This window comes from Penaeus monodon, chromosome 14, assembly GCF_015228065.2.
Source record: "Penaeus monodon isolate SGIC_2016 chromosome 14, NSTDA_Pmon_1, whole genome shotgun sequence".
Lineage (NCBI taxonomy): Eukaryota > Metazoa > Arthropoda > Malacostraca > Decapoda > Penaeidae > Penaeus > Penaeus monodon.
In genome coordinates, this window is record NC_051399.1 from 8373036 (window position 1) to 8395535 (window position 22500).

A 22500-nucleotide genomic window follows, 5' to 3' on the forward strand; every position below is an offset into this window, starting at 1 on the left:
TCAGTTCTACTGATTACTGGTTTCACCAAATAATATAACTGGCGTATTACAGTGTAACTGTTTTAAAGCGGCAGAGATAGTTCCTCCTAGTTAGTTGGAGACTGCGAGTTGAGAAGGAGCCTGGGGGATTCAACTCAACTTTTATTTTCTCCCGACAAACCTCTACACCAATGATTAAATACAGAAATGATAATTCATACCACATCGCCCGTCGCGTGGGTTATCAAGGGGCGCGTTATTCAGTGGGAAACCAGGCTGACAATGTTAAAAGAACTATCTTCTTCTTTTAACGGTAGATTCATGTCTGAGCCGCCGTGGTCACAGCATGATACTTAATTGTAGTTTTCATGTTGTGATGCTCTTGGAGTGATTACGTGGTAGGGTCCCCGGTTCCTTTCCATGGAGAGTGCTGATGTTATCTTTTTAAGGTAATCATTCTCTCTATTTTATCCGGGCTTGGGACCAGCACTGACTTGGGCTGGCTTGGCCACCCAGTGGCTAGGTAGGCATTCGGGGTGAAGCTCCTTGCCCAAGGGAACAACGTGCCGGCCTGTGACTCGAACCCTTGAACTCAGATTGCCGTCGTGACAGTCCGACGCTCTAACCATTCGGCCACCGCGGCCTTGGCGATCATGGGCTTCCATGATTTCTCTTGGCAATTTAGAGCGGTGATTTGCCATTGCCTTCCGCCCGGTGTTTTTATCGAGTCACCATCTCTATTTACCCGGCACTGACTTAGGCTGAAAAGAACTATAAAGAAGTATAAAAAGAGAAAGAAGAAGAACAAGAAATGGAAACAATCGAATAAAAAATACATCAACATACAATATAAACAAATATATATATATATATATATATATATATATATATATATATATATATATATGTATATATATATATATATATATATATATATACATAAATATATATATATATATATATATATATATATATATATATATATAAATTTCCTTTTTCTTTTTCCCTCTCCTCTCTCTCTGTCTCTCTCTCTCTCCCAAGTCCTTAGCAGAGGAAGTGTTCTCGGCAACATTTAAGGATTTCTGCAACCTATTCTATTGAGGGCGCGGTGGCTGAGCGGTCAGAGCATCGGACTCGAGACTGCCACGACGGCAATCTGAGTTCGAGGGTTCGAGTCACCGGCCGGCGCGTTGCTCCCTTGGGCAAGGAACTTTACCTCGATTGCCTACGTGTGTGAGTATATCTGTCTACATGTGTCAAGTGAATATGTAGAAATGCGCATGCTATATAATATCTCTCTGTGGACGTCAAAACGTAATCTAGCCACTGAGTGAGCAAGTCAGTGCCGGTCCCAAGCCCGGATAAATAGAGAGGGAGCCTGAGAGAGAGAGAGAGAGAGAGAGAAAGATACATACATATAGACAGACAAACAATTACACAACCAAATAAACATGAAAAAAAATAACACACTCATAAATATATATATATATTTTATCTAATATAAATATATGTATATATTTTGTGTATATATATATATATATATATATATATATATATATATATATATATATATATATATATATATAAGAAGAAGAAGAAGAAGAAGAAGAAAAGAAGAAGAAAAAAAAAAAAAAAAAAAAAAAAAAAAAAAAATATATATATATATATATATATATATATATATATATATATATATATATATATATATATAAAATGTATATATATATATATATATATATATATATATATATATATATATATATTCAAAAAGTATCACAGCATGCAACATAAAATATACAATAAATAGGAAAAGAGAAAATAAAATAATAAATAGAATAAATAAATAAAAGTGAAATACTGAGAAATTGATGCGGCAATATTGCAATAAAATTCCGAACTGGTATCTCGTCGATAGATCAAAGAGAATAGAAAAAAAGAGAAAGAAAATGTGCAATCTATAAAAATAATGATAAACGTTGATATTTAGAAAATAAAGTGAATACAATTAAATACGACCTATTGGGAAACTGAAAAAGCGAATACGAAAAAAAATAAATAAATAAAAATAAATACAATAAATACAATATGTATAAAAATTGAAAAGGACTTTAACGAACTATAAAAAGCGAAAGAAGAACAAGAAATGCAAACAATCGCATAAAAAATACATAAACGGCAGAGGAAGTGCAACATTTAAGGATCTCTGCAACATAGATATAATATAGAAATAGACACAATGTAGAGAATTTTATTTATTTCAGAATAACTTGCTTTACAGTTAAAAGGATTCAGTGCTACCAATTAATTAACAATCCATCAATTTATTAAAGAAATGCGAGAATGGTATTGAAATTACAAACGTTTGCAATGAATATGTTCGATGACGCAACGTTTGCGATTACAATGATTTTGCTTTATTATCATAGCATCATTGTTTTCTTCTTATCATTATTTAGCTGACATTCTTTTCAACATTCTTTTAGTGATACAAACACATTGCATCCCGTGATCATGGATAAATAACTGAGAGAAAAAAAATAGTAATATAAATAATAAAAAAAGGAAATATGCTTGCGTATTGTATAAATTCACCAAGCCTGCTGTAGATTTCTATAGTGTTAGAAATATTTATTGTTTTTTTTCTTTTACTGATTTTTTCAACCACAAACAAATGAATAAATAAATAAAAGATCCAACGTTACCCAGTAAGAGTATCCCGGAGAACCACAGAACTAAATGAGGCAATAAATAGCTCTTGATAGGTGTATATTTCGACCACAACCTTAGATCAATACCACCATAAATACACTTCACCTTGCATGATGAAATACCCCTTCAATCGTACCAAAGTAACAAAGGTTCTAAGAAACAGTGACGTTGGTGATTCAAGGTCGAGGTAGACGTAAACATCAGAAGAACCTCTGTAGTTTCGTGAGACCTTCAAAGATTTTTCGTTTTTCTCTCTCCTTATTAACTTCAAGGTCCTTTTGGATTCACCTCACATACCTAGTGAGTATATTAGCACCTGTTTTATTCGTGTGGGTAAGTAGGAGGTAGAATTTATAAGGTTTTGTAGGAGATATGTGTTTGGAATTAGGAAAGGGGGACGAGGAAGTAGAGATGGAATAATGGGAAATACATTAAGGAATTTCTCGAGGCACAGTTTTGTGTATTGAAATAGGCGAGTTTTCTGTTACAGCATCGGTAGGTTAATGACTTCTAAAGCATTTCACTGAATAACATAGGTAAATCAGGAAATGATAAGCTGCGCGGAGATAGACGAAAACTAAGGTAATGTCCTTGAAGAACACATAAAACTAGTATTATATATATAAAGAAGAGAGCGACGCACCCTCCAAGAGACAAAGATCCAAATCCAGGATAACATGCAAACCCAAAATCCGAACCTAATCTTTCATATTTATTTAGTTCCTAGACAGGGGGGCAAGACCACCTGTGCCCCCCCCCCCTTTATTAACCTGTTATTGCCGGTTCATGTGTAGACACGTCATAGAAAACGGGTCTCTCGGCAGGGTAAGCTTGTACGTGCGGCGATGCGCCAGAGCGAGTGGAGTGGGACGTTTGGCTTCACGTAGCAGACTCTCGCGCCCACTGTCTGGCCGCTGCCAGATATCACTAGATTTTAATTGATCTCAGTGAAATCTTATGCCCGGCAATAACGGGTTAATACCTCATGCGAACTTGCAGAATACATGACGTTAAGAACTATGGCTGTGTGAGGATGTTGTGGACATGCAGAGGGTATTTTTGTCATTTCTTGGTATATACGAGGCCGCTGCAGAAGTAACTGTATTGCTTCCTACTCTATTTTTTATGAGTAGGTGCTGAAGAAGATAGACAAGAAAAAGGTCAATAGTTTTGAACTGTGGTGTTACAGATGAGTACTACGTAATAACTGGATAGAAAAGAAAACGAATGATGAAGTGCTGAGAAAAATAAATTGTAAAGACCGGCTGTTGGACATCTTGAACAAAAGAAAACTAAAGTTTATTGGTCATGTTATGAGAAGTAAAAGTATTGAGAAAAACTTGCTGACAGGGATGGTGATAGGAAACAGAGGAAGAGGCAAACTGAAGATAAGACTGAACGACAACATCAAAGATATTTGCGGGCTGTCGATGGTTCAAGTGGAAAGAAAAGCTCAAGATCGAGTTAAGTGGCGAAGGATGGTGGAGAGGTCCATGGCTGCTCAAACATAAGCATACCGTTATTGATGATGATAAGATGGTAGTGTCCATTTCCCTCAATCTCTGTGTGTTGCTCTCATTAACATTAACCTTAAAAAGAAATAAGAATATTAATGCCAAAAGGAAAGGTAAGCCCACAATTACTTATAGACTTACCTGCTGTGACTCAGCTGCTTTTATACTCATAATACTAAAGACATGTCAGTGAAAGAAAAAACTTTGACTATGCATATTTTGGCAAGATTTATTCTGCCTTGCTGTCAGCTATGGAACCATTTTCAAGCTCAAAGTTGCCAAGTATATGTGGTGGAGCATTGCTGAATCGCAGTAGGAATGGAGGCCATGGTGATCATTCAAGCAGATTTAATCCTAGTATTAGAAATTGACATATTATAAATAGCCATTGCATATCACAAATAAAGTAGATATTTGATATTGTACCAGTATCATGATGATCAGGTGTATGTAGGTGTTATGAACATTTACCTACTTTATGTTGAAGTGTTGGGTGGATAGAATGGATAGAAAGCACTAACTAGAAAATACTATTTTTCTAAACTTTAATTATAAGAATATTTATGAAATTGATACTTATACTTTCATTTCATGTTCAGTTCACAGAACTGAACATGAAATGAAAGTACAAGTATCACAGAAGTACAAAATTATTGATTATTAACCCATTGCCGATGGGTGGCATGTACGCACATGCCATGGCATGGTGGGACCATCTGCTGGGGGGCACGTACGCACATGCCATAGAGTATGTATGGACATGCCATGATTTTTTTTTTTTTTTTTTTTTTTTTTTTTTTTTTGTTACAATCACGGCAAAAGATTATTTTTTTGCCAGTGAAGGTGTGATTAAGTCGGTTTTAACACTTTCTCATTTTTACCATGCAATAAACAAAAAAAATGCAACAAACCAACAATTTCAACTCCATGATGCTGCACACTGCTTATTTTATTCGAACTATAGACCGAATAATGATCAACTATGGAGTCTATATAACAACAAAAATACCCTTCAGTCTCAATTTATCAGGAAGTTTGGCAAGTAGAGACTGTAAAAAATAATGAAAACTGAAAATACAATATATCTTCGTAGTATTACGAAGAAACGGCATGGGATGCTGGTATTTGGCATGAGTGGTCGCACATGCTAGGGCGACGATATAAGCCCCCGGCAGCGAGGCCCCGGCCTCTATGAATGCTACCCGTCAGTTATGGGTTAATGGTTACTTCCTGTCCATAAACACAAGGTAATTAACCATTTATTGATTCCTGAACACAGGCTGTTAACACTTTATTACTGTACTTGTAAAACTTGTGAAAATGTCGCACTTAAACTCTCTCTGGGCCTTAATGTAGTCACACTTGTGTTAGCACATCCTCATGTCATGCACTCGTGTAACAACCCTTGAATCATACACTACCTGTCAGCTCCAGTCCTCTTTGTTTGCTCATTTGTCCCTGGAGCATCTGCTTGATCCTCTACTCTGCTAGTTACCAAGTCACTGTTGGGGTGGGAGCATTGGCAGGACTCTAGCATTGCTCTAACAGGCACATCAGCAGGGACTTTCCTTGGTACCTATATTTTCCACTTCTCCTTTTCTTTTTTCTTTTTCACTCTTTCTCAAACTCTATCTAGGCTGCACTCACTCTTCCTCCAGCCTGGCTGGGTTATTCCACCCAGCACTTCCACCTGTACTACCAACCAACTCCGCCAAAATACGTGTCCAAAGCTCTGGCCATGGTTGCCACGTGTTTAGACTCTCGTCTCCTCTACTTCTCTCCTGCATTTTCTTCCTTTGTCTCCCATAGTGGTCTTGTCAAATCCGGGTTCCTCTATGTGAACTGTTCTTTTATGTAACAATAGATTGTCTGCTTGACATTTGTGGTGTCAAGTGATAGCCATGGCCTCCACACCTTTACCCTCCATTATACAAGCTGTATTAAACCCTGGTAATGATGGAGCCACATCTGGCTGCCCAGTTGCTTGTTTCAAATCTATTACAGTTACACTCCCATGGATTTGGTGTGTCTAGGTTGACTTAAAATGTAATTTAATGGTGTAACAACTGCACAATAATATTTAACAAATTTGTGAGTTGAAGACTTGTCCACAGAAAAATTTGTAGGACCTGGGCAAAGAACACTTAAGCTCTAACTCTTCATATTCCGTAGATAATGATTGTAAGCCTGGTGGTAATCCTGGACTGAAGTCAGGTCCCAAAGTCTTGAACCAAGGCTTTTGGTGTGTCAGTGAAGGTTGACCTTGTGACTTCATTTGATTTCATCTTTCTTTGAGTTTTTGGGAAATATATATATATTTTTTAATGCTATCAGTATTGATGCTGTTATTTTTATTATGGACAATATGTTTATTATAATGTCATGAACTTTACTAATAGCAATATAAGACATAAAAGAATATTTTTACAAATCAAGAATAAGGGTAAACAAGTAATGTGGGTAGGAATTAATTGACTCCTTTATGATTAAGTACTTGTGGAGACAGTTAATAAATTAAACTCAGTGGGACAGCATGTCTGTATATGTATATTCTGGCAAGATGGAACTAAGGCTGATTCCAGGTGCCAGGGAGATCTGTTTGAGTTCTGTAATTTATAGAGACAAAATTTCATCAACCTCATAGTTTGAGTTTAAATGGAATGCTCAAGGCATTTTCATGTGCATGTCTCAGAAGAGGTAGAATAAGCAGGCTGGAATTTATGTATATTATACGGGTATTTGCTGAAATAGGACCCCTTCAAGCAGTGCCATTACTTCTTTGCTTCATATTCTAGCAAAGACCAACATACTTCAGATATATATTCAGGCAGAATAGATTCTGTTTTACCAGACTATCATGATGAAGGTTAGCTTAGTATGGTTTAACTGAATTTGATAAGAGATTGTGGAAGAAAACTTTGATCCTGTAACTGATTCACACATACGTGTTTATTCATATATATGTATATTTACACACACACACACACACACACACACACACACACACACACACACACACACACACACACACACACACACACACACACACACACACACACACACACACACACAACACACACACACACACACACATACACACACACACACACATACACACACACACACACACACACACACACACACACACACACACACACACACACACACACACACACACACACACAGAGTACATACATACTTATCCCTATCTGTATCCATATATCTATTACTCTAAAGAGTAAATATACTGTTAAGGTATATATGTGTGTGCATGATGAAATGCATGTTAGGGGGATATTAAGATCCTATATAACAGGAAATGGTTGTTCACCTATCCAAACCTAACCTAGACTAATCATGGAACCTACACTAAAAGAAATAACAGAGTGAAAATTAGTGTGTGTGTGTGTGTTTTTATTATTATTATTATTATTATTATTATTATTATTATTATTATTATTATTATTATTATTATTATTATTATTATTATTATCATTATTATTATTATTATTGTGCCAAGTAATGACTAAAGAAAGAAGCTATCATATACCTACATATTGCATTGTTGTGCTGAAATATAATTAATGTTGTCCTCATTGGTAAACTTACATGTTTACAATAGATTATTTAAAACTGATTTTGAAAGTCTGCAAAATATGAATTTCTCTCCCTATTCTTAGGGCTGCAAATGTAATAAATTACTATGTGGTTCATAGCATATAGTTTTTTACTTGTTCTTAACCTGTAATTTCTATTACTCTGTTTTTAATACCTTCTCAAGCTATCAATACAGGATACACATGACAACAAGGAAACCATCATATAGAGTACCAGTAGTGTAATGTGTTAGCTTATTCATCAGTACCAGAACTATATCCATTGATGATATTGAGTCTGTAGAAGCTATAGATATTCCAACTCATAATTTTTCCTAGATGTTTGATGCCTTTCTCTTAAGTCTGAATAATTATTATAACCTACTTAGCCATATCACATTGTTTCTCTGAATGAATGCAAGGTATATGTATAGCCAATTTTTATCAAGAAAAATAGAGGTAAAGTAGTTGCCTTGATACTTGGTGAAGAACTGAAAAAAGTCATGGTTTATGAAATAATATTTATTATGAGTATGATAAATGGTAAAAAAAAAAGTTTTAAATCGGAATGGATATTTTTACAAAGCAAGATCTGTGATATATGTTTTGATGTGTGTAAAGTTATCAGCATTATATACTAAAGTTGATTATTCATGCTACAACCTTGATGTTGAATTTTGTTGTGGTGGCATGTATGAAGATAGTGAAATGTTTGACTTTTGGTTGAAAATATTATTTTCCATATCACAAACTAATGATAGTGTCATTAAAAAGAAGAGTAATAATAATAAATAATAGTGTTGCAAAGTAGATGAAAATGGAATATTCTCTACATTCTAGATTGACTTTGCAGGACTTGATCGTAGAGAAGTAGTAGGTACACTCAGGAAGGAGAATTTGAATATTCTTTGAAGACCTCAAGTTTTCCTATTAGGAATGGCAGCAAGAGTGAGTATTTCTTCAAGTTTTCACGTAGCATAGCATTACCTAGCAAACACCTACATTATCTATTTTGTCCTGATGTATTGAGCATATAGTTTTATATAGTGCTTTATGTATTATATTTTGTGTAATGATAATAAGGCCGTCCATGTAAACTGGAAATGTGTCACTGGAAGAATCAAAAGGGAGCATTTTGCTGAGAATCTAAATCTGATTGTAGATTTATTCCCAAAGAATATAATCAGATCAAACTTAGTAAAGTTATGAAGCACAAGAGTTTTAGATTTGAAAGGTGATGGGGAATGCAGATTCGTGTTTGTAAGATCCTTTACTTTTCTCTTGGTTTTGTGAAAATTTAAATCCTGAACACTGGTGAATAACTCTGATGGGCAGGATTTAGATTTTAACTGCATGTTAAAATGTCTTCAAAGCATGTGTTATTAATAGTGGAAAGCTTATAATTGTAGTGAATTTATATAATACTGAGAATTGTTTTCTTTATTGGGAATAAATTGATTAAGAGCATGTAAAATTAATCAGAAAGAATTATGAACAAAGTGAACTAATTGAGAGTAAGTACAAGATTCAGAATAAATGAATAAATGAATTTATACTGAAATAAATAATTAGGTGCTTACAATTGTGTGTGTGTGTGTGTGTGTGTGTGTGTGTGTGTGTGTGTGTGTGTGTGTGTGTGTGTGTGTGTGTGTGTGTGTGTGTGTGTGTGTGTGTGTGTGTGTGTGTGTGTGTGTGTGTGTGTGTGTGTGTGTGTGTGTGTGTGTGTGTGTGTGTGTGTGTGTGTGTGTGTGTGTGTGTGTGAAAGTCTGCATGTTTACCTATAAACCTTCTTCCCTGCATGTAATATAATTTGAATATACTCTTAAATATACAATATATATAATGTCATATAAATTTCCCTTTCAGTTGCTGTGTTCAAGAGAGCGAGGTATAGTTTTGTATGCACGCAATTTACAAACATTCTGCATATCGAAAAGAGGATTCTCAAGCCAGGGACAGAAAGACCCTAAAGAAACAACTGATGTGCAGGAGGTTGCTGGAGGTATATGTGATTAACATTTGTACATTTTTCCTGCTTATGATCTCTGTGGTAACATGAAGAAACAAGCTCATTTTGTTGCTTAATTTTTTTCAGGTTTGATAGTCTTTCAGCATTGGCTTCGGTATTCAGAGATTTTTCTTTTTTTGCTGTTACACAGTCTGATGAAATTATTTGTCATCTTCATACTCAAAACCTCATACTGTCCCTTCAGAGCCACTCCATAGCTGGCTAGACATAAGAGCTGGAATATTTGGCCCAAGTGACCACCGACTGCCACTCCCGGGCAATGTAGGCCTGAGCCAACAACTCGAACCAGCCGTGCGTCCTCCTATTCAGTTCAGACGGAAACTTACACCTGGTGCCCTCCCGGATGTTCTCACAAGCAGAACCAACCACGAAAACCAGGCCAGTGTGAGTGAGATGTGCTTAGAAGAGAATAGATTAAGTCCTCTAGAGCTTTGGATGTTTGTTGTGCAGTAATCAATATATATATATATATATATATATATATATATATATATATATATATATATATATATATATATATATATATATACATTAATTTTTTATTTTATTTTTAACTTCTTCTTTTTCTGTCTTTCTCATTATTGTTGTTGTAGCTTCATTGTTCAATGGGAAAAGCAGAAATGGTGTCCATAATTTTTGGAGGATTTTCAGCCCTTCCAGCAAATGTCAAAAAGGGTTGAAATGTAGAGTAGGTCAAAACAGTAGGTTTTTCCAATAATTTAAAACTTATATATGCTTCTTAAGTAATGCGAATGTTGATTCTAATAAAAACTTGTATATTTTCAGGCTATAGATCAGTATATACGAAATACTGAAGAGTTGAATAAAGATATTGTTGACGAGACAATAAAAGACATGCCACAGCCAGCTGATATTTTGGAATGCCGTGCACAGCAGTGCCCAGAGCTGATCAAGAAAGGTAGGAAGGATGTTTGGTAAGAAGTTTGCCATATTTCTTGCGTGTGTATATATATATATATATATATATATATATATATATATATATATATATATATATATATATATATATATATATATATAATGCACACATGCACACGCACACGCACACGCACACGCACACGCACAAGCACACGCACACGCACACGCACACGCACACGCACACGCACACGCACACGCACACACATATACACACACACACTACACACACACACACACATATACAACACACACACATATACACACACACACACATATACACACACACCACATATACACACACACACATATACACACACACACATATACACACACACACATATACACACACACACATATACACACACACACATATACATACATACATACATACATACATACATATATATAAATATATATATAAATATATATATAAATATATATATAAATATATATAAATATATATATATATATATATATATATATATATATATATATATATATATATATATATATATATGTATATATATGTATATATATGTATATATATGTATATATATGTATATATAATATACATAAATATATACATAAATATATATACATATACACTATACATATACACACACACACACACACACACATATATATATATATAATATATATATATATATATATATATATATATATATATATATATATTATATAATATATATATATATGTATATGTGTGTGTGTGTGTGTGTGTATATATATGTATATGTGTATATGTATATATATATATATATATATATAAATTATGTATATATTATATATATTATATATATATTATATATATATAGTATATATATATAAATTATGTATATATATATATATATATATATATATATATATATATATTTATATGTATGTATATTATATATATATATATATATTATATAATATATATATATAATATAATATTATATATATATATATATATATATAATATATATATATTATATATATTTATATATACTATATAATATATTAGTTATTAATAATAATTAATCATGATATTATATATAATAAATATATAATGATATATATAATATTATATATATATATATATATAATATATATATATATAATATATATATGTATGTTTGTGTGGATGTGTGTGATGTGTGATGATGTATGGTGTGTGTAGTGATGTATGATATGTTGTTGTGATGTGTAGTATGTTGTGTTTGTGTATATAATAATATAATGTATATATTTATATATGTATATAGTTATCTATAAGTATATAATTATATATATAATTATATACATGTATATAATTATATATATGTAATTATAATATAATTATATATATGTAATTATGATATAATTATAATTATAATATAATATATATATATATATATATATATATATATATATATATATATATATATATATATATATATATATAATATACATATACATATACAGTTTCTTACTGCAAGATTAGAATGTATTCATTGCTATAAGAGAGGAAAAAATTTAAATCTTTTGAATCTTTCTTCTTATATGTTATTTGAAATTTCACTATAATCCCCATAATTTTACAAACCAGGAAATGTATCTTTCCTCGTACATATACTGTATAGCATAGCTTCAAAGTAAAAGAAAACTGTTCTAGAATTGTCTAAAGAGAACATAAAAGTCTATATGAACATTTTGGAATGTAAAGACATCATAACTAAGTAATGAATGCATGAAAAATAAATAAATAAAAATAGTTAATAGGTGAATATGTTAAAGAAAAGAATGATCTGTCAAGTGTATGTATATATGAGTAAATGCACAAATCTACTAATAAAGTCTGATATGCATTGTGAAAATATCAAGTTTGGCTAGAAAATGCAATCAGAATATAAGCTACATATGAGCACATATTTGCATAAGTTGTCAGTTCCCAACTGTTACAACATTGTACATGTGTCATCCTCTTTGCCGGAACCCCATTGAAATTATTGTGTGGAAGAAACTACAAAGTTTAGGATCAATAAGCAAATTTTAAACAAAGGAAATAGATATCATTAAATTAGCTTGTAAGGCAGAAAGACTGACTTTTGCATATTTCAGATTTTCTAGACTTGTTTCCTGGCCATAACCTTCAGGACGGACCCTTGGCTGTGATAACCCTCAGTCAGAAGACCCGAAGCGACATGAGTGCCTGGTCAGAAGACATGGAGATTGAGAGGGATGAACTCATTGAATATGTAAGTCCAGCAGATATTATTTCCTGTGTATGATTTCTAGCCCTTGGCAGTCTGATGAATATTTATTACATATTGGAAGATTCTTGTTTGAGATATGCAGGTGGAGAGGGATGAACTTGTTGAATGTATAACTCTGCAGAACATTCCTGTCCATCTTCATTTTCTCGTGCATGTATGTGTATGTTGTTTGATACATGTATCCTTTGCACCAGTTCATCATGGCTGCTGAGGATATCTGTAGCATCTTCAAGTCGGAAGGTTACTGGGCGGACTTCATTGACCCAAGCTGCGGGCGGCCTTATCATGGACAGTTTACAAATGCGACTCTGTTTGAGACCGATGAACGTTACAGACACATGGGATTTCGTATTGAGGACCTGGGTTGCTGCAAGGTTATATCACACAGGCTTTGGGGATCACATGTGTTTGTTGGTAAGTGCTGCTTTTGTTCTGAACTGATGCAAGGTTATGTACATGATTCATATAATGTTTGCTAATACAATAATGCATCACTTTGTGTCCACAATATTTTCTATGATATAGAGTAATATATGATCTGGTATAAACTATATTTTACACATATCAAACTTGTTTTGGGCACAGTAGTGTACCTATATTGCATAGTTACTATAGACATGCAGTACAGCTAGTGTGGCTGTTATATGTTAAACTTTGCAAGTAGAAAATTATGACAAAAAATACACTACCGGACAAACATAACCCAGTGACAGGTTTTATTATAAATATCAAGAGAAGTAATAGACATAAATGCAGCAGCTATGAAGGTTTGTTGCTTGTGGTAGGTAGGTAGGTAGGTAGTTTTGGGTGGTTTTAGGGAGAGAGGATAAATGTGGGGAACTGATATCTTCGTAGATCAGCAGTGTGAGTTCAGAGGCATTGAGACATGTATGTAAAATGTACTGGGCAAAAGGAAGAGATGTGTTCAGGGTATTCATCGATCTAGGAAAAGCATATGAAGCTGGTGGCAGACCTATGAGAAACTTGGAACATGTAAGAGAGGGCAGGAGATACTGTGCCTGTTATTGGCAAAATGTAAAGAGTGTAGAAGTTAAACAATCTCAGTATGAGGGTCTGTATGGCCTGTGCCAACGTTGTTGTCTGCAGCAGAGATGGGCTGTGAGAGATGCAGAAGAGATGCTGGCAATGAAGTTCAGGTTGACCAGATGGGACAGAATGAAGAGTGATGTCTATAGGCATATGGAAAGGGTGAAGGAGTTAGCTAGTAGAGCAGAATTTGTAGAGATGTTTTGAGAATATGCTGAGTGTGGAGAACAGAAAGGGGAAGAGGATCACAAAGTCAAGACCTAGTGTAGCAAGCAGTCATCTGAGTGGTAGACTGAAAGCAGGATGGCTGACAACCCATGGTAGGTATCGAGTAGGTAGAGTATGAGAGACAGAAATGCATTGAGAAGGACAGTAAGTGATATTTGATGATGCAATGGAGGGCATATGTCTTGCTTATTTTTCATTCATTTGCATTGGTTTCATATGGTTCTGAAAGGAATAACTTCATCAGGCCTTTCTGTTAATGGAGAAAATTGTAAAGCAAGCACTTAATGCAGGCCAGCAAGGGAGCCAGATTGTTGTGCTTCAATCCTGTAGAAGCTAAGATGAATGTTGGTGTAGGTTCGAGGAGGGAGAAATAATTGGAGGCCACCTTGTGTAGGCAATATCTTTGATAAGTGGAACAAGGCCCAAGTGTATAGGTGGATTATATAGATTGGATTACTAGGTATATGTGTACTATATGTATTATACATCAGGCAGTGCAAGTGAATTGTGTACAGGAGATATGAAATATACTGTTCTGTGTGGGAAGCTGTTGCAGAGGTTACATCTGGTATGTCTTGCGTGCAAATAACTGTTCTGTGTGGGAAGCTGTTGCAGAGGTTACATCCTGGTATGTCTTGCATTCAAATAATATAACATCATGGGATCACAGACATGCATATAGTAGGACATTACAATGATGTTCCGAGTAACACAGCTATTGTTTTAAGATTTTCTATTGCTGTGGGAACCTAATAATTTATGCCTCGTTGCATGTATCTGAAATGAAAAATCTCTTCATTAAATTAAACTTACTAATATACTTTTCAGGTTCCATATTTACCAATGCCCCAGTGGATTCAGATGTCATGGAACTAGCATTGAGAAAGCATCAACTACCTCAGTGTTCCTCCAGTTAATTTTTGAGAAATGTAAATGCATAGTCAAATCTTATATTTATGTACATATTACAAATTATTGTAATTTAATAAAAGAAGGGAAGAAAGTACTTTTAGTATGAGTTTGCTAATTAGAGTTTTCTGTTATGAGACAAATACCCAGTTATTGGTACCAGTGTCTTTATTGTTCATCAAAGAAGGTTTGTAATTTTGAGTTTGCCTGTATACTTTGATGTATTCTCCTCAGGATAATGAAGCAGATTAAAAATAAAAAAATATAAATTGATTTGTGTTTTATAGACATTTGAAAATTCAGTTGTCTATAAGATTTGTGTTTGAATGATAGGTTAGGTATCATAATATGGTTTGGTTTATAGAGGAAAACTTGAAATTTGTGAAAATTGTGATGTATGTTTTGTCAAATATACTTTGAAAGAAAACAGTAATTCTTTATGTCACCAGTATGTCAGACATTTGTGTATATAAGCTCGCTATAAAAAGACGAAAAAAAAACCCAAAAATTGAAATGCTGAGGCATCTCTTGGCTCCTACTATGTAACATTATTTTATATGAAATAGGCAAGATTTCAATGTTGAAACATACTTATACATCATATGAAAAATAATTTGTTAATAATTCATTAATTATAAAATTATTCTGCTGCTATTGCTAATGAGCCATGGAATTGTATTGATGTTGTAATTTAAAAATGCTTTTTTTATAATATAAAACATATTCTCTGTCTTTTACTAAAGATAATTAGTTTTAGTGATGTGTTGGGTATCTGCAATAAAAGATCTGCAATTATATATTTGCATCTGCAAATGAGAAATGTGAATATTGCAAATAATCAGATATTTTTATCTTCTATGTAGCTCCATCCTCTCTCTCTTTTGTTGTTTATGTATTCTCTGTCTCCTTTCTTTCCTCTTACACCTCCTCTCTCTCAGTCCGTCTCTGCCTTGTTTTTGCAATCTATCTTTCCCATCTCTCCAGCTCTTCTTTTCTTTCTGTCTTTCTGCATTTCTGTCTTCTCTGTCTATCTATCTATCTATCTGTGTCTGTGTCTTCTAATCCTACTCACCGGGCTTATCTAGAGAAACAACATTATTGGTTTAGTCCTATAAATCTACCAGTCTTTTTACAGCAATTAAAGAGTATAAACAAAAGGACTGTCAAATAGGCAGAAGATGATGTGAAAAAGTATGTGAGAGATCATAAAAGTGAAGTAGGATTTAGTAGAAATGCTGTGATGATTTTATTAGATAAATGAAATAAAGAGAATTCAAAAGAATCTGAAACAAATTCTGAGATAAACCAAGGGTACCGGTGACGAGTTTATCAATTTCTGATTTTTGACAGATGGTTGCTAAATCTTGTGGATATGTTATGCACTTTATCTTGATGACAGTATCATTCTATACAATGCAATATTTTTTCTTAGGGTAGTTATCCATATATGTCTTGCCTAGTCTTCAGTCTGAGAGGTACAATGTGCTTATTCAGGATTTTTTAATTGACTAACCATTGGCAGTCTTTAGTTTTTCGTATTAGATAATTAAAAGCTGTAGTTTATCTGCACAATTCTTAACTCCTTTAAGGGAGGGAGAGGGAGAGAAGGAAGTAAACAGATAGAGACTGACAGACAAAAATACAAACCTGTAAAGATGTAAAATGTTGAGTATATTTCAGTTACTAATACTATTTTGTTTGTGAAAGTATTGAGATCACTGTCGCAGCGACAACGACCAGTTTTTACTTACCATTTGATTCAAACCTTTTTTTTGTTTGTTTTGTTTATGCTTCAGACAGCTTACCCATAATATATTTTTTTTTAAATATTCACATACAACTCAAAATATATATCAGAATTTTTTTATGTATTTCTTGTCATTTACCTAACCTTCTCTTAACATTCGTAATTCTAGGTTGTGTAACTTCTAAATCCAACTATATTTATATGGTTTCAGCAGGTATTTATCATTCCAAGTGCTTTATAAAATAGCAAATAAATGTGTAGAAGTGTAATGACTCTGAATTGAATGTAGATTGTTTGCAAGAAATCTTTTGGAAAAATAAAAAACAAAAATCACATTACATTGATATCACATCAGTAACATGCTTAATCTAGTTGGTCAGGTATTCATTCACCTGTCTGTTGCCAAAGATAAACTTAAAATTAACACAATTATCATGTAACTGTAACATCATCTTAACAGTATCATATTAGTAAAGAAATTAGTTTCATTTTCTTGCCTCTGCCAAAAAAATTATCACATACTGTTACTCTACTTTAATAATGAGTATAAGATAAAACTGCAATTTTAACTTTGCATTTGTTTACCACAGTAGCAGCAAGAGTGTAGGGGAAGACCAAAATTCTTGTAAACTGTTTGTATGCAATGACGGTGAAGCATGAAACACTATAATGTTATGGAAAAAATATATGTTTGTGTATAATATGAGAAAAATGGTATGTTTTAAATGTAACAAGTTAACATTAAATCTACCCTGATATATTATATGGGGTATTGCCTCTTACTTATGTATACTCATATATATCACAGGAAAGTTAATCATCCTTTCAGTAGGATTATCCTAAACATGGTAAGGGAATGATTTACCCCCAAACAAATTATTGCATGCAGATGAGGTGAGGAGGTCCAGAATGATTAATGCAATGAAGTTCCTCATCAGTGAGTCCCCAGCGAGCAAGATGGCCCACGCTCCTGAGGGTTGGAAGGAGTGTCAGGCTCTTAACAGAGGCCAAAGTCAAATAGGGTGAAGCAACAGTGAATGACTGTAACGCATTTAGCTTTCCAGAGATCACAAGCTGTTTCACATGGGTATCAGAGAGAGCACTGCCTTCCCATTCTGAAGCAACAAAGTCTAAACTAAGGCTATGTAATTTTTTACTAGATGTGAGAAGATGCATTGTTGAATTTGGTGGCAGAAATTGCAGGCTAAGCTTCTCCAAACTGGAAAATGGGTCTGGAGAAAGACCTTTTGGATTTGACAGCCAACAATCTGCCATTGACAAAGACTTTAGTTCAGGTAGCTGAGAAAGTTCATGCAGGCATTTGTCTGATATGTTAAAGCCTGTAAGACTGAGACTGTTGATCTGGTTTTTGTAAGTCAGGAGAAGTGGCAATAGAATAGACCCATTGAGTTTAGGAGCCGAAGAAGCAAAGGATGGATAATAACTTAGTTTAAAGTCTGTCAGCTGAGCAAAGGATTCTAATGCATTAAGGGTCTCCTCGGCGTTCAGTTCAACATTCAGCGATATTTCTGTTGTAGATGGACAGAGCCTACTAACTTCCAAAATTTCAGACCTTGTGGCATTACCTAAGGAAATCTTCTGCAACTTAAGTTTTCTTGCAGTTGTGCTACCATGTTCTTTTTCCAGTGATAACCCAAGTCTTACATATTCACGGATGCATGGTTTGATGTCCCTGTGAGGATTGTAAAAATGTAACTCTGGAAACAGTACTAAGATGAGGTGATAGACTGGAGATGAGATGTTCTGAAATGACATGCTAAATTTCCGTAGATACTTACTGAGGTGTGTTGATGAATACCGACAATCTCTAAGGGCCTCAACTACTTCACTACCTGTTTTAAATGGCAAGCCACACAACTTATTGATTATACCTTCTTCTGTAACTGTACTGCTGCCAATATCAAGTTCCTGTAGTGACAGAGTAGAAATAGTCTCAAGGGCTGAGTTATCACAGAGTTCTGAATGAAGCGTTAGGCTTGCGAGATTAGTTTTCTTCAGGAACTGTAGTAAAATGCCTTGGCACTCTAGCACAGCGGATTTACAAGACTTGAACTTGGCCTTCGGGAGCACCAATCTATTGACTTGATCCGGAGGCAGTTTTTCATTTATCTCTGCCATCAGCGCGTCAAGACAAGTTTCGGGGACACCTGAAAGATCGAGCGGGAAGGAGCGTCGTGCCAGAGCCCCTGCCACTCTCAGCAACACGGGAGCCCGCCGCACCCAGTCAACCACCTGGTACTCGGGGACAGCCTCGAGTCGACCTCCGAGGGTGACCTGCTGGGACATCAGCCTCCAGGCGGTGCTAAGGATTTGGTTGATCAGAAGAGGAGGCAGGTGGCTTTTAAAGAATGAAGAACACTGTGTTACATTTTCACTAACTATGTTATTATATATATCTCTACAAAGGTCGGTTGAGGTAGTTGTTTTTATCAACGTGGGGAAACTTAAAGCTTGTGTGCTGCGTGGAGACGGGCGATCTAAAGAGCAAGTGCCGTCGGTGAAGGGTTGTGCGTGGCTATGGAAAAGATTCACAGCTGTCTCGTTCAGTCCGTGACTCGGGGCAGAATGAGGCTCCTCGTACTGCAAGATGGGAGTCGTTCTAGGGGCTTTACTACGCCCCGAAGTTTTCGACGACCTCACTTCCGCTCCCTTGTGAACCTGCAGTCCAGCCTTCAGGGAAGAAGCTCTGCATCTACAGGCGCGGGAAATGTCACAGCTCGCCGTAGAGGAGAGGAGACTCTTGCCTCCGCTCTGAACCCCGGGAAGTGCCGCCGAGTCCCTGAGTGGAAGAGGCTGTCTGTAAGGGGCGGAGGCTCGGGCGGTCACTTGGCCTACCAGTCCAGACCACTGCACCAGCCACGCCGCAGCGGCCACCTCACACGCCTGCTGCAGAGACGTCGGCGAACAGTGGGACGCCATCACCACACCTTGCACCTGCGAGATAAAAAAAAAGAGTTGCATCAGTGAGTTGCACTGAAATTCATCAATCGTCGCCCTCTCCCTCTACATAATATGCATATTCTAAAACAGATTTTGGCTTACGCTAAACAAATAAAGAAATACTTATGCTTTTAGTTTTGGCAGTATAAAGTGAGTGAGTGTGTGTGTGTGTGTGTGTGTGTGTGTGTATGTGTGTGTGTGTGTGTGTGTGTGTGTGTGTGTGTGTGAGTGTGTGTGTGTGTGTTGTGTGTGTGTGTGTGTGTGTGTGTGTGTGTGTGTGTGTGTGTGTGTGTGTGTGTGTGTGTGTGTGTGTGTGTGTGTGTGTGTGTGTGTGTGTGTGTGTGTGTGTGTGTGTGTGTGTGTGTGTGTGTGTGTGTGCGTGTAGATGAGAGTGTCACGTTGTTTACGCCAACAAAAACTATTCACAAACTATTTCCCTTAATCTGTAGCTTCATTGAACTAGGTCTGAGCCAAGTACGCAGGCAAGTTAGTAGACCTACTTTCAGAAAATTACGTGTTTGAGTTTCAATTATTTTTCGTGTCTTTTTTGTTTTCTGTTTGCCTCTCTCTTCTGATGAAAAAAAAAGAAGCTCACGCAAGTCGTGTTGCAAAATAAGTGCACCAAGGACAGTCCTTATGCAATGGACTACTTCAAGTGCCACGGCTGAAAAGACTCTTACACAAATAAGTAATTACAATACTTGACCAAAAATATCAAAACAATCTACACTAAGATTGTAAAATAGCCTTGACCATCTCAGATTAGAGAGAGAAAGCTTTTTTCAAAGATAAATCAATAAATAAACGGTTAAAATAACTACTTGGCTGGGGTTCGGCGGGAACAAGCTATGCGCGGTGTTATTTTTCAACATACCCATAGTTGACCTAAATCTTTCTGTGGGTTTAGTTAATGCTGGTCAAATGCGTGAAGTTTACACGTTTACTTACCAAAGCGAATTTGACTTTGTATACAGTGTTTCTAATATGGTTTGATATTACAATTAAAATACACACCAAAAAAAAAATAATAATAAATAAATAAAATACGCATATCGGTCGGTTATTCTGAACTTTCACTCCGGTAACCTAATGTCTATTAACTTTCACTTTGCCTATAGAAACAGGAATGGTTATTTTTTCATGCGTTTCTTTGTTAGCTCAAAGTATTTGAATGTTATTTTTTTGGACACACGCACACGCACACGCACACACACACACACACACACACACACACACACACACACACACACACACACACACACACATACACACACACACACACACACAATAGGGACTTCCCCCTTTAATTATTATTATTTCTTTATCACCTCCCATAATCTGTGTTGTTTTCTCTCTTCCGTCTTTTCATATATTCGTATATCCAAGTATCTGTGTACCCTCTTTGTCTTCTCCCTTTCCCCCATTTTTTATTTTCATTTTCATTCCAGCATTTTTCTTCTGAACCCTCTTCCTACCCCTCTTTTTTTCCTTATCATTCATTTCTGTCATTTTACTACCCCTCGCTCCCTCCCTCGCTCTCTCTCTCTCTCTCTCTCTCTCTCTCTCTCTCTCTCTCTCTCTCTCTCTCTCTCTCTCTCTCTCTCTCTCTCTCTCTCTCTCTCTCTCTCTCTCTCCTTCTTCTTCTTCTTTTCTTCTTCTTCTTCTTCTTCTTTCTACTTGCCTCGTGCTCTACCCTCTCTCCCTTCCCTCTCTTACAAATTCCCCCTTGGCTTTCAACGTCGCATTCTCAGTCCAGTCCCATGCACCCTGTGACCACCCCCGCAGTGTTTCCATACTTTGTTTTTTGTTTTTCTTGTAAACAAAAGACACGTGTTAGTCCGCACGACCACCAAAGCCACGCCACACCTGCTACCCCGCGCTGCCAAACATTCCGCAGGTGGATGAGGCTGACCGTGAGTCTACTGTTTTGTTTCCCGAGAGTCTTATGCATAGGGGATGAGGTAAATTAGGAAATGTTAAAGAAATGGGGATTGTGAAGGTATGGTAGGCTTAACGATGAGAGAGAATATTTAAAATGACAGTTGATAATCAGTGACAGTCGTGATTTGCGAGGTGATTCTAATATTAAATTAGAAATATGTTTTTCATTGTGGTATTAGTCAATGACAGTTCCATACAGTCATTCAATAAGTCTGATTTACATATTTTTTTTTTAAACTTCTGTTACTCTTGTTTGCAGAAATTAAGTTTTTTTCACTTGTTCGGGGTAAATGTGAAGAACATGTAAAGTACAAGGCCACTTAACGGAAAACATGTTTCTTTAAGTGATCTAACCTTCAACTGATGGTCCACAGTCCAGTCCTGTTGCGTTGGAGAATAATAAATAACAACTTTATCTCACGGCCAAATAGATAGATGGCCCTTGGTGAACGAGTTACTTCTCCAAAATCATGCAGTAAAGCACGTCGCTCGCCCGCAAAATAGACTCCTGCTTGCCCCAAACACGTACCACTTATGACTGAGAAACAACCCGGCGATTTTTTGGCTAACTCGTCTCCAGCGGTCGTACCCAGCATGGCAGAGACTCCCCGTGACCACACACCTCTGCTACACTTCGCCACAC

At 35.5% G+C, this 22500-nt stretch overlaps 2 protein-coding genes across 6 annotated transcripts in view; one reads left to right on the forward strand and one right to left on the reverse strand.

Moving 5' to 3' along the window:
- The first annotated feature begins 2861 nt into the window (after window positions 1-2861).
- LOC119580850 (cobalamin trafficking protein CblD-like) lies at window positions 2862-15637 on the forward strand. 2 transcript variants are annotated; one of them, XM_037929006.1, is made up of 8 exons: window positions 2862-2988; window positions 8652-8746; window positions 9665-9800; window positions 10012-10211; window positions 10614-10746; window positions 12870-13006; window positions 13219-13438; window positions 15128-15637. In XM_037929006.1, the coding sequence occupies exons 2-8, from the start codon at window positions 8735-8737 to the stop codon at window positions 15214-15216; spliced, it is 927 nt and encodes a 308-aa protein (XP_037784934.1). In that variant the 5' UTR covers window positions 2862-2988; window positions 8652-8734; the 3' UTR covers window positions 15217-15637. The 2 variants fall into 2 exon arrangements, with proteins under 2 accessions (XP_037784934.1, XP_037784935.1); XM_037929007.1 differs by having other exon boundaries at window positions 2863-2988; window positions 10012-10205.
- Window positions 15638-17284: 1647 nt separating this feature from the next.
- Window positions 17285-22500, reverse strand: part of LOC119580852 — a 12513-nt gene continuing 7297 nt past the window's right edge. For 2 of the 4 annotated variants that reach the window (XM_037929011.1, XM_037929008.1), the window contains exon 2: window positions 17285-19910. In XM_037929011.1, coding sequence (XP_037784939.1) covers window positions 17832-19895 — 2064 coding nt within the window. In that variant the 5' untranslated portion in view covers window positions 19896-19910 and the 3' untranslated portion in view covers window positions 17285-17831. The other 2 variants (XM_037929009.1, XM_037929010.1) reach the window with 2 other exon arrangements.

Excerpts from the sequence above, each read along its gene's own strand:
- LOC119580850 (XM_037929006.1), top strand. Across the intron at positions 10,212-10,613 it reads ACCACGAAAACCAGGCCAGT|GCTATAGATCAGTATATACG; the intron begins GTGAGTGAGATG and ends GTATATTTTCAG. Across the intron at positions 10,747-12,869 it reads CCCAGAGCTGATCAAGAAAG|ATTTTCTAGACTTGTTTCCT; the intron begins GTAGGAAGGATG and ends TGCATATTTCAG.